The 12,299-nt window shown below is 35.6% G+C and overlaps 1 protein-coding gene across 2 annotated transcripts; it reads right to left on the reverse strand.

The window, feature by feature from the left end:
- Positions 1-6,612: 6,612 nt before the first annotated feature.
- LOC112282083 (uncharacterized) lies at positions 6,613-11,139 on the reverse strand. 2 transcript variants are annotated; one of them, XM_024519274.3, is made up of 5 exons: positions 10,680-11,139; positions 10,020-10,263; positions 7,820-7,982; positions 7,306-7,540; positions 6,613-7,078 (listed from the first exon to the last, which is right to left on the reverse strand). In XM_024519274.3, exons 2-4 carry the CDS (start codon positions 10,226-10,228, stop codon positions 7,325-7,327), a joined length of 588 nt encoding a protein of 195 aa, XP_024375042.1. In that variant the 5' UTR covers positions 10,229-10,263; positions 10,680-11,139; the 3' UTR covers positions 6,613-7,078; positions 7,306-7,324. The 2 variants fall into 2 exon arrangements, with proteins under 2 accessions (XP_024375042.1, XP_073390007.1); XM_073533906.2 differs by having other exon boundaries at positions 7,820-7,976; positions 10,680-11,084.
- Positions 11,140-12,299: the final 1,160 nt, after the last annotated feature.

Raw genomic sequence — 12,299 nt, forward strand, 5'->3', positions numbered from 1 at the left:
TAGAAGAAGTTTAGAGTGTGCGACAAGAAGTTGTGGAATTAAAAGAAGCAAGTAGATCGACCTCACAATCAAATCCATGGAATTTTGTTTCTACAAGTATGATGAGGACAAGAATTAGTATGTCTGAGAAGTTTAATAGAACAAGATCAAAATTTCAAGGATTTTTGCAAGAAGTCAAGCTCTATCTAAGATTGTACCTTTTTTAACATCTTGATGGATTTACTCAAGTTAAATTCATAGGCACACTTCTATCAAGAAGTACTCTCTTTTGATTTGCATCTTTAATAGAAAAAATTTTGTGACTTCTTTATGATTTAAATTCATTCTTAGAAGTATTTACGGTGATATTTGGAGAAAGTAATCAAGAATGAGTAACATAGACCAAACTCTTATCTTTATGACAAAGATCACAATCAACCACCACATATATTGTTAAATTCCAAAACCTTGCTTACAATGTGGACTGGAATGATAAAGCACTCATCAAAAAAATTTGAAATGGATTAAAAGATAGTATCAAAGATTTATTATTAATAATGCCAAAAATAAAAACTTTGGAATAATTTATTGCTCAAGCCATTGCATGCAACAATTATTTATTTGAAAGACATCAAGAACAAAGACTTAGTTGGAGAAGAATAAGTCAAGTAATAGTGACAACTTCTAAGTTTTTTGAAATATATTCATCAAGGCCAAAACCAATGCAAATTTATATGATACGTTTTAAAACTCTCACAGAGGAAGAAAAGACTAGACGTTGCTAAGAGGGTTTGTGTTTATACTATGGAGAAGCTAAGCTCACTACTCAACATTGTCCATAGAAACAACAGAATTACAAAATGAGGAGGATAATTATCAAAGAAGATAATGTGTCAAAAAAACAAATTTTTCCAAGTACAATAGGTACCAAGCAGCTGGAATCATGTGCAATACTTAGTAAAGGTCTTATTCTCTCCTCAATTTCTTCACCTTATTTTATAATAGATGTGCATTTAAGACCTAAAAATTACAAAGTCCTTGCCTTATTAGATTCAAAAGCCTCAGCCTGTTTTATAGAGGAAGATTTTGTCAAAAATCAAAAAATATTTTTAGTCAAAAAAACTAAATCCGTACATGTAAAAGTCATAGATGGTCATTTGTGGTCTTTTGAAAATGTTAGCTATGAGACTGTTCCTTTACATATAACAATTAAAGATCATAAAAGTATAGTAGTATTTAATATAATAAGATCTTCTTCCAATCTAGTTATTTTAGGATTATCATGGCTAAAAAAATATAACCTTCAAATAGATTGGATTTCTCGTAATCTTAACTTTTTTGGTAGTATAATCCAAGATCGAGTTAGCAAAATAGAAATACAAAAGTCTAGTACTTCCAAACTTTTACTAGTAGATGCGAGAGCTTTCATCTATGCTATAAAAGAAGGAACATCTTTTTCTAATCTGTTCTAAGAACACAAAAGAATATGAACTTCATATTTGTCATGTGCTGTAGAAACTTAGAAATGTAAGATTATATGCTAAGTTAGAAAAGTATGTATTCTACACTACTTAAGTTGACTTTAAGATACATTATTTTCAATGAAGGCCTTATGATGGATCCTAAGAAGGTCCAAACTATCATAGATTGGAAGATTCTAAAAACAATATAAAATGTGCAATATTTTTTACGCTTTGCTAATTACTATCAAATCTTCATTAAGGACTTTTCTTAAGTTGTAGCCCTGCTTACACGTTTGACTTATAAAGACAAATTTGAGTGGAATAAAGAAGCAAAAGCATCATTTGATGCTCTAAAGAAAGAATTTACTTTTACACCAATCTTATACTAAATTGTCTCTTCTAAGGTATTTTTTATAGAAATAGATGCATTAGATTTTGCAATGGAAGTCATATTGTCACAAATGAGAACAAATGATAAACTCCACAGATTAGTTTTTCATTCCAAGAAATTTTAGTAGCCAAAATTAATTATGAGATCCATGAAAAAGAGCTCCTTGTAATCGTGGATTCATTTCAAAAATGGCGTTATTATTTAGAAGGTCCTTTAAATCTAGTTATTGTATATACGGATCATAAGAACTTCAAGTACTTCATATCAACACGTATTTTGAATCATCGTCAAGTCCATTGAAGAATGTCTTTATATAAATTCAATTTCAAGATCACTTATCCATTCAAAAAACAACAAGGTCTATTGAACGTCCTTTTTAGACGTTCTTATCTTGTACCAAAAGAAGGAGATGGATCTTTTGATCAACAAAGAATGATTCTCTTGAAGCCCAAGCATTTTCATCTTTGAGCAATAAAATCAACATTAACTGTTGATTCAGCCTTTATCAAACAAATTTAATTAAATATATTCTGTAATCTTCTTGTTCATGATGTCAAGAATCTTTTGTCTAAGTCTTATGATATTTCAAAGTTCGAATTCAAAAACAACCTTCTTTATTTTGAAGGACGCTTATATATTCCAGAAAGAGAAGTACATTTATGTATTCTTCAAGCACATTTACATGTTCTTCAAGAATGTCATGACTTTCTAGCAGCAAGATATTTTGGATACAATAAGACTTTAAAGCTTATATCTAAGATTTTTGGTGGCCGCAAATGTAGAAGGCGATAAAAGAATTTACTCAATTATGAGATACTTGTTTAAGATCCAAAACTCCTTGCTATAGATCTTATGGACTGCTTCAACTGTTATCTATTCTAAAACAACTATGGTCTTCTATTTCTATGGATTTTATCATGAATTTTTTAGTCTTAGATTTACATGTTTCCACATTTGTAATTCTAGAATGCTTCACTAAAATGGCACATTTTGTACTATGTACAAAATCTATTTCAAGTGAAGAAATAACTAAGCTTTTTATTGACAATATCTATCGCTATCATGGATTGTCAAAGGATATTATATTACATAGGGAGACTCAATTTGTATCAAGATTTTAGAGAACCTTATTCAAGATTCTAAAGATGGATATAAAACTTTCCTCAACTTTTTATCTTCAAATTGATAGACAAATGGAACGGGTGAATCAAATTTTGGAAGAGTATTTAAAGTGTACTATCAACTATCATCAAGATATTTAGACAATTCTTTTGCCATTGGCAGAGTTTACATATAATAATTTAGTACATTCTTCTACTCAACAAATACCTTTCTTTCCTAATTATGGTTATCATCCATGACTTGATACTTTTGACTTCTCAAAAGTTCATCATCCTACGGCAAAAGATTTAGCAAATCATTTGTCACAACTATATGCAACAATGAAGATACAATTAAAAGAAGCTCAAGGTCATCAAAAGACCAATGTGGATGCCTATCGCAAGGAGCAACCACAATTCAATATAGGTGATAAGGTATGATTACTTCGTCGCAATATTAAGACTATTCGACCTTGTGATAAATTGGACTATCATAGGGTGGGACCTTTTTTTATTTGTGAACAAATCAATCTTGTTGCTTATCAATTACATCTACTAGAATCTATGAAGATCCACCATGTATTTCACATGTCTCTTCTTGAGCTGTATAAGACAATGAATATTTTGAGAAGAAGACAAATGCCACCTCCTCTTATAGAAGTAGATAATAATCAAGAGTTTGAGGTAGAAGAAGTCTTAGACTCAAGGCCGCACCAAAATAGGTTGGAATATCTTGTTCTTTAGCATGGATATGATATTAGTAAATGCACATAGGAGCCATGAAAGAATCTTACAAATACAACAAAGAAAGTTGAATCTTTTTATCAACAAAATCTATCAAAATCAAGATGAAGAATAGCAAATCTTTGCTATAAAAGAAAGAAGATCAAAAGAAGATAATATTCTATCTTCTATCTTTCTTTGTAGCTTGTATGTATGTGACACTAGGAAGATGGAGAATCAATAACTAATAGATTCAATTCAAGAGCTTTCATTTGTAAATTTCCTAGATAAGATATTGTGATTGTCACAACCTTCAAGATGACAGAATCGAGATGAAGATCCTTAAGAACGACATGTTATTCTTTGAATAGATGGCCAAATACAACGTGTTTGGTATCATGACCTTATAAGAGATTCCTATTGTTTGGTAATTTTATTAGAATTAGGAACAACTTTCGACGGTGTTCCAAATATTTTATTTGAAAGAAATTACAAAGGCCTCAACAATGACTAAATGACATGGTGGTCTTCTCGCCCTGGTATGGGACACTATCAATGGCTGAAAGGGCCTATCAACCATCTTCAAAGAAAGCAAAGATCACATTATGTGACAAATATAATTTGCCACATCTTGGACTTCTTCAATATATGAAGACCGCTCTTCATGGAACCCATCTCTAGAAAGAGGGGTTATGTCATGGATATATACATTTACTTCAATAATTACTTATATGATTAGGTAGAAATAAATAAATATAGATTAATTTTATAAGGTCTTTTAGTAAAGCTTTCTAAAAGCTTTAGAGATGTAGTTTTGACTTTAGATGTGTTTGTAGGTAAGAAACTTGGCCAACAAGTTAACCACATGTTGATAGCTTGTGGAACAAGCTAACCATGTGGTGCATACATAGATAACTTGCTTTGCAAGTTAAGACATGTGGCTAGTAAAGTCAACATGTTTTGGAGGTCCTATAGGACATTGCTACGTAGCTCCTAATTAAGACTATATATAGAGGCAAGAGTGAAGCCTTCTCCACTCTTATCAATACTATTCTAGTCCTTAGTCTTGTTTCAAGACTTTCTAGTCTTCTTATTTTTGGCAATAGCCATTCTAGTTAATATTATATTACCTTTTGAATGACTTTCTAGTTCTCTTCACTGACATAAGAGTGTATCGAGGATTCTCTTTCTTTGAGATTCATGTCCATGACATATAAATGAATTCAAAGTTTGATTTTTAAAGAAGAGATTTCAATCTTGACAAGGATATTATTAATATAAACTCTTATATAGACATTGTCTTTGAATTCAAGTTCTACATCAAAGCTACAATTATTAAAAGATAAGGAATGATCTTCATCAAGAGCTACTAAGTATATAAAGATAGTTTCTATATAAAAGCATAGAAAAAATATCCTATAATTTTGAAGGTGTGAAAATTTAGATGTTTATTATTATTTTTGATGAATGAATAAAATCTTCTTTTTTTATTTTTTTGAGTTAAAAGTTGATAAAATAATTAATGATTCTAATAATTATTTAAAATATAGAAATAAGATATTATCATTTTTTAAAAATATAATATAAATCAAATAAGAAAATAAGGTGGTTTTTGACATATATTTTAATAATAGTATAAAGTTGATTTCATGAATTGTAATATACACATGAATCAACTTTAGAGAATATAAGATTGTAAATTTTAAGAATATATCAAAAAATAATTCTATTGTCTTAAACTTTGTTTAAGGCTTTAGATGCTCTTATTCAATTTATAAAATAATTTGCTAGAATCACCTTCCTTGAAACCTTTGTATTGCACTATTTAAATATCTTTGAAGAGATTTCCATTGGAAAAAGTTGTACCAATGTACCATATGATTTTTCCACACAAAAAAATATTTATTATAAAAATTTCAGCTCCAAATTATTTTTGTTTAATAGCAAATATATTGTCATTTGTGATAAGGCATCACCAACATTCCTTGTTTAGTTATTATGTGGGACTCAAATCATAGGCCATGCAAATTTTGCCGTGCCTCTTTTTGATTGATTCCATCAATGCTTTCCTAGCTTCTTCTTTGATTGCAACTCTTAGATCTATTGTAATTATTCTTGAAGTGAAGAAATTTGATGCTACAAATTATTAATATATTAATGCTGAATAAGGCCTCCAAATACCTAGCCATTAATGTTGAGGAGCTAGGAATGAAGGAATAGGGCATACTATGTAAAAATAATAAGTAGTTGAGCACTGGAGAATTCAAGGCTATTGTATTTCTAAACCAAGTTCTATATTTGATATTGTGTGTGAAGAACAAGTAAAATGTCTCAATGAAGAAAGAGCTTATACTACATATGTTGAAGAGACTCAAAAATAATCTTAAGAAAAAGAAGTTAGTATATTAAATGTAATAGATGATAGAAAGAAATCAATTTCTAGAAAGGTAAGAAAATTTCTTATTTGTTTGGCTAGAAGCTATAATTATCATCAACATTAAATTATCTATTTGAAATTTGGATATTGTGGATGTCTTTATTGGTTGAAACATTGCTGGCTTAATAATCTAATACTTGTAATTATTATCACAGAAGAGTATGACAGACAACAAGGTTGAAGTTGATTGAGTTTCACAATCTTATCTTATCTAAGTGCACCTCTACTAAAACATACTACATGACTGTGTCATGACGGTTGTATCATCGGTCTTACCTCAGATCTGGATCAAGAGGCCTGGAGCATTCTCATACATATCCCTTAAATATGCTTCTGTGGTCAACTTGAAAAGGACACTGCAAGCTGGTTTCTTGACGGCAACAATCAGGAGTGTATCTTAAATTCCTTGGATCGATACAGTTCATTCATGCTTAGCTGTGTGAAGGGCCATTTGTGGTACAGATAGAGAGGCTAGACACTAGGACACAGTTGAACAAGCATGTTTTAAACACTGCAATGTGAAAACAAAAAAATTATCAAATGGAAGTATCAGATGCCTCGATACTGGAATCCTCATTGAGAAATAAGGTTCATGCTTAGATCGATACAACTCATGCTGGCTTGGCTGTAGGAAGGGCCATCTACATCATAGATCGAGAGGGTAAACCCTTGGCTACTGCTAATTAAAGATGATTTGACACTGTAAAGTGAAAATAGTAATTCTATGAAATGAAAATTCACTGTACCTCAGTATTATTTGTAAGAGTCCTAATTGAAAAATGAGGCACGAAGCGACGCAAATCTTCCTTTATTAGCTGAATTGGATGCCAGGCACTTGGAATTGTTGTCTTTTCACAGGATCTTGAACGACGTAATTATGATGATTCTGTCACCAAAATATATCCCGTGCCTAGGATTCGAAAAACTGCTGATTATTGCGTATGATTGATCACGTTCAAAACAAAATGAACATTATTTGTAGAGCCTGAAAACAGAATTTCTGAAATAAGTTAAACATTCATGAACTAACTATAACACACACACACACACACACGTACATACATACATACATATATATATATATATATATATATAAAGTTTTTGTAGAGATTACTTGTCACCTAAGATTGAGTGGTGCATGCAGAACTTAAGCAGAATGCCAAAAGATTAGACGGATGAATAGATGGAACGTGATTTGAAGCTGAAACGTACCTTCAGCTAATTCAAGAGTCTAGGAAATATAACGCTCGTCGAATTCAGCCCGAATTCCACGAGCTCCCGGGGTTCCAACATCGATTGCAAAGCTGGGCACACGCTGCACAATAATATCTCCACCTGACTGTGATGGGCCACCCGCATAGTCTTCTTCGAGCAATTGATAGCAACGTCCCCGAGCCAGGGAAGATTCAGGTTGCTCTAGTAGTTCTGCGAGTCCTTTCAATTTATTCTGTGAACCATTCCACCACAATTAGTCAAGACTGAATATGCAGACTAAGGAAATTCGACGATCACTTGAGAATATCATACAAATGAAACTGATAATAAACTGCTATCTTCCGATTGCAGTTATCATGTGTGTACCCCTCTCTCTCTCACACACACAATTTGTATTTTTGTCTCTGTGTGCATCAAACAATTTAGAATGAATCAAGATCAGACTAGATGAAAAGGACAAATAGAACTAGGACACGCGTTAGATTTGCAAAGATAAAGTATAGCAAGTTACAGTTCTGGGATCTTTGAAGTCCGAATAGTCAGAAATTGTCTTAAATGGACTCTGGACACCAGTCGCGGGAAGATCAACGACCATTGGAGACTCTTCTACATCATTCAAAGTCACAGCCCGGAATCGGGAAAGCACAGTGTGTTCAAATTGCTGATATCTGCAGCTGGGCAACGATAAGCAAAATTGTTGGACTTAGTATTCCAGGAGTGTTGTCGGTATTCGACTTACTTCCCAACATGAACTAGTCTCCTAAATCCAACTTGTAAGTGTCTCAGACTCTGAACCTCTCCTCGAGAAATGGCAACAATTATTGATGGTAAATGAGGTCTGAGTAACACGAATCTGTTATTCAGATCACAACACCGCTTAAGTGGTAGGAAAGGGTGAAATGAGAACCACATACACGGAATCGGTCCAAATTAAAAAAGAAATCATGACTCAAGCAGCAGAGCATTCACGGAATATACTAAGTTGAATAGGAACTCCACCCGGAGCTGCACACTAAACGTCCAGAGCAGTCAGTGAAATATCTGCACCCAATGCTTGGTTACACGCTAATGACTGTAATTAGATAGAGTTCATCAAGACTAGTAATGTGGTGGCTGATACAAAAATTTGCAACTTTGCTTCCCGATAAGCTTCTAGAGCAAAACTATCATGGCTTTGAAGTGCAAAATAATTTGACGTTACGATCGGCCTGGTGCCGCTCTAGAGTTGAAAATCCCATTGGATATTTGCTGGCGATGTTGGAAACACAGCTACTACAGGATAAAGACGTTAACAGGTTCAGAGCCATATAACGTGCTGCTTCCTGCTCCGACACTTCGCGAACGACGAAACTTTACGAGAACCCTGCTGTACATCTAAGACGACGGGCTCGACGATGAGATTGTTATGCAATGGATCCAGTTTATCACAGCGCAAAAGGAATGAAAAGCCTAACAAGAATAAAGACAAGGGCTATCTAATCCATTATACCGATTCAGGACAGATGGATGAGAATCTAGAAGATACTTTTCAGACAAGCTGAATTCTAAGGACCCGTGATAGGTTTTGCATGCCATGCAAAGCAAGACCCGAATTATGGGTTGTATCTTTCTCGAGAACTCTGTCCTTCGGACAACCTTTTCAAGAGCCATGCTCCTGCTGGAACCCAATTTCACATGTCCTGACAGCCCTAATATGCAACTCGATCACATTGCGAATATCGAACAAATAATATGGAAATATTCCATATCGCTTGAGTCAAACGCAATTCTGAATTGAGAAATGACGATTACTGCGGTGTGGCCAGTGTAACCATGTGCAGTAAAGTCATGTATACAGGCCAAAGGCAGGAGACGCTAAAGACTGCTCATGACCGGAAACGAAGACCAAAACAGCATGAGGATAGTACTGCGAAAAACCGCAGCTCAGCATTTCGACTCCTGTAACCCAACAAGGTACTATCATATCACTGAAAGCTCGAAACCCTTTCCACCACGGGAATGGATCTCCAACTTTCGAAGATAAAAGCCCCACTCTAAATACGCAAGAAAGAATTCAAAGTACACGCGAGTTAGTCTGGTCGCCAAACAAGAAACCGGCTTGATTCCTGCTGTACACAGCGTTATTCGAATCGGAATACTTCACTACCAGAGTTTGACGTAGTGAACAAGCTTTTTAACTGCAATGCGTAGGAAACTACTTCTCCTCATCACAATTTACTGATTATAGAAACCATGAAATAAAGTTCAGGACATTGTAGTATTTCGCAACAGCATTCCCAACGTCGTTCTTTTGTGCACGGTAGACGGTCTTGTAGAGGTTATGATAGAGCTTGACAACTATTGGGTGCAACGTCTCCGACCACTGTTTTTAAAGCAAAGAGTTGCAGCACACTAGACGGTTGTTGCAACTATGGACCAATTCAACTTCGATCTTTCAGATGGTGCAACGTTCACAGTGCTCACTCGTGCAAGGCTTAGTGTGTGTAAATACAACAGGTTACGGTGTTCATTAGTTACTCAATAATATCCCAAGGTTTAAGAAAAAGAATCGTAGAAACGTGATCATGACTAAGATTCACAGAAAACGATGTCGACTTGAACCCTAGAGAGAGTTTCGAAAGACCTGCGGGCATACAATGACTTCTCTGAGCACGGAACTTTTTCACTTTTGCACATTGTCGTCGATCAGCAGTGCAGCGGAGAAGACTTACTTGTCCGGGAATCCACGGGTTTTTGCATTAAAAGCCTCAGCGGCGCCTTCCAATCCTTCATCACCTTCGCTTGTCGGCAAGTTTTCGGGTGAACGATAGTTCATGTGAGGAGATGGCGTTACCACCGTTTCAGGCCAGTTTGGAGGACAGCTTCGGGAGAGTCGTTCGTCAAAAGGAGGGGACAACCCATAATCTGAACGGTCCGGCATATTAAGGATGCGCTTTGCAGAATTTGATCTCGTACCTACAAAAAAACCATAACTAGATTGAAAAAGCCAGAAAGAGATGTGGAAAGTGTGCGACTCTAATCCTGAAACCTGAAAGAGCCATTTCGCGTTTCTGGAGTACAATGTAAGACCCCAAATGTTGGACCTGTGCTCGTGAGATGGTGGACGATTGAGTGATGGAGTAGACAGTGTAAAACTCAGCGTACATACTAGATAGCTGACGACGTTCCTCAGAAAGTTTCGAGTCTCATATTAAGAGCAAATACTAACAGGGAGACGATTTTTTCGGAGAGCACAGCTGATGAAGGAATTTCAAAGTACCAAAGCAGTGCACCTGAGCCAAGCATTAAAGTGTTTGGCAAGTGGAACTTTAGACCCTACAACACTCCGAAATTATGTTGGGAATGTCACCTCCAACAAATAAAGAACTTACCGTGTCAAATGTATGGAACACCAACGATGGCTGTTTGCAAGGGGGCGGGAGACCTGATGAGTCGAAGTAGTTCTCAAATCTTCAAAACTAAAAACGATGTCACGATAGAGAAGGAATGTAGACAATCCAGATGCATGAGATATGAGCAGAAGTGTATTGAACATTCCACATCATAGTGAGCGCGGCGCACGCCTTGGAGCACTTCACTCGCTACGTAAGTGATGCGAAAGGGATTGCATTCTACGACGGCGAGAGTGGTATGGAACTTGCGAGAGCACGAAGAAAGGAGTAGCGAATGCGGGGGGAGACAGGACACGCTTCAATCCTTGATCCCGACCACAACGCCGCCGCGAACAACGAAACACACCAGGCTTGGGGTTTCTGCTGCAGACACACGGACAACGCTTGACGTGTCGAGTAGTCTGGCTCTAAATATCAGGTGGTCTAGTCTGCCAATCTGAGGAAAAAAGAAAGTTGAACAGAGCTGCTATTGAAACAAAATCGTGAGGAGTAAAAACCGCGGATAACTATTAAAGTCAGTGACGAAAAAATGAATAAACAATGTTTACGTGAGTTTGATGTGAGGATGAAGTTTACTGACAGCACTGCAGGATAGAAGTTAAGGATCTACCAAGCAACTTCATCGTGCAGGTTCATGCTCCGTGATGGTTGCGATACTACGAGCAGATCCAGGTGGCAAGAACAACACACTTAGATTTCGGTTCCGAAATCAGAGTGTGCACCTGTGTTCATTTCATCACCGCAGTCCTTGCCGGAAAAAAAACAAACAAACAAGTAATAATAATAAGAAGAGAAAAAGGGATAAAGAACCTGAATTTATAATGGTAGGAAGCAGATGTCATTCATATTCTTCCCAAGGCCTACTTAATGAACTTCACGAACGCATCTGCAAGGTGGAGCAATAAGGTTGGTGAGATCTTTTTTACCCTTACTCTTTTTAATCGACCTTGGCTCAAAGTCAAAAATCAACATCACTAACTGTAGCAATCAAATCTAGTATTTCGACGCTAGATCGAAAGCACAAGTAAAAAAAAAAAAGAAAAAAAAAAAAAATGGTTTTTGAGTAACATGACTGTGAAAGAAGGCAGAAAACAGCTGGTGTCTCAAAAGAGGTGGCAACCAGTACGAGTAACCATTGCTACATGTGTCATTAGTTGTGAGCTACTTGTGATTAAAGCGTGGCATTTAAGTAACGGATGTTTCGTTCAAAAACTTTGGGCAAAATGCAACTTGGGCTGAAATGCTTGTAACATTGGCTCTCTCACAATACTGTTATGCAAACTGGAGTGAATCCTAACTTGTCACTACAGTTAAACAGGTCAATTGGGCAGATGCATGCAAAAAGTTTTTAATGTTATTATCTGAAACACAGGGGTAAACTATCACAGTTTCATTCTTCTCCCCTAATCTGTGGGAAGCTTCTATGCCAAATTTAAGTTCGAAACTTCCATCGTGTGCAACCACATAGGAAACGGCCAATGTCCGAAGTGGGACCAAGCCCTCACAAAATGACGGACTCATAAATTGTGGAAAAGACAAAAGTTTTCGTTTGCCTTAAAGACTCAGTATAATTATAAAGGAGACAAGGTATTTACTATC

Source organism: Physcomitrium patens, chromosome 5 (genome assembly GCF_059467195.1).
Source record: "Physcomitrium patens ecotype Gransden chromosome 5, ASM5946719v1, whole genome shotgun sequence".
In the NCBI taxonomy this organism is placed as follows: Eukaryota; Viridiplantae; Streptophyta; class Bryopsida; order Funariales; family Funariaceae; genus Physcomitrium; species Physcomitrium patens.

Excerpts from the sequence above, each read along its gene's own strand:
- LOC112282083 (XM_024519274.3), bottom strand. The coding sequence starts at position 10,228 with ATGCCGGACCGTTCAGATTATGGGTTGTCCCCTCCTTTTGACGAACGA. Across the intron at positions 7,983-10,019 it reads ACCCGTGGATTCCCGGACAA|CTGCAGATATCAGCAATTTG; the intron begins GTAAGTCTTCTC and ends ATCGTTGCCCAG. Across the intron at positions 7,541-7,819 it reads ACTTCAAAGATCCCAGAACT|AATAAATTGAAAGGACTCGC; the intron begins GTAACTTGCTAT and ends AATGGTTCACAG.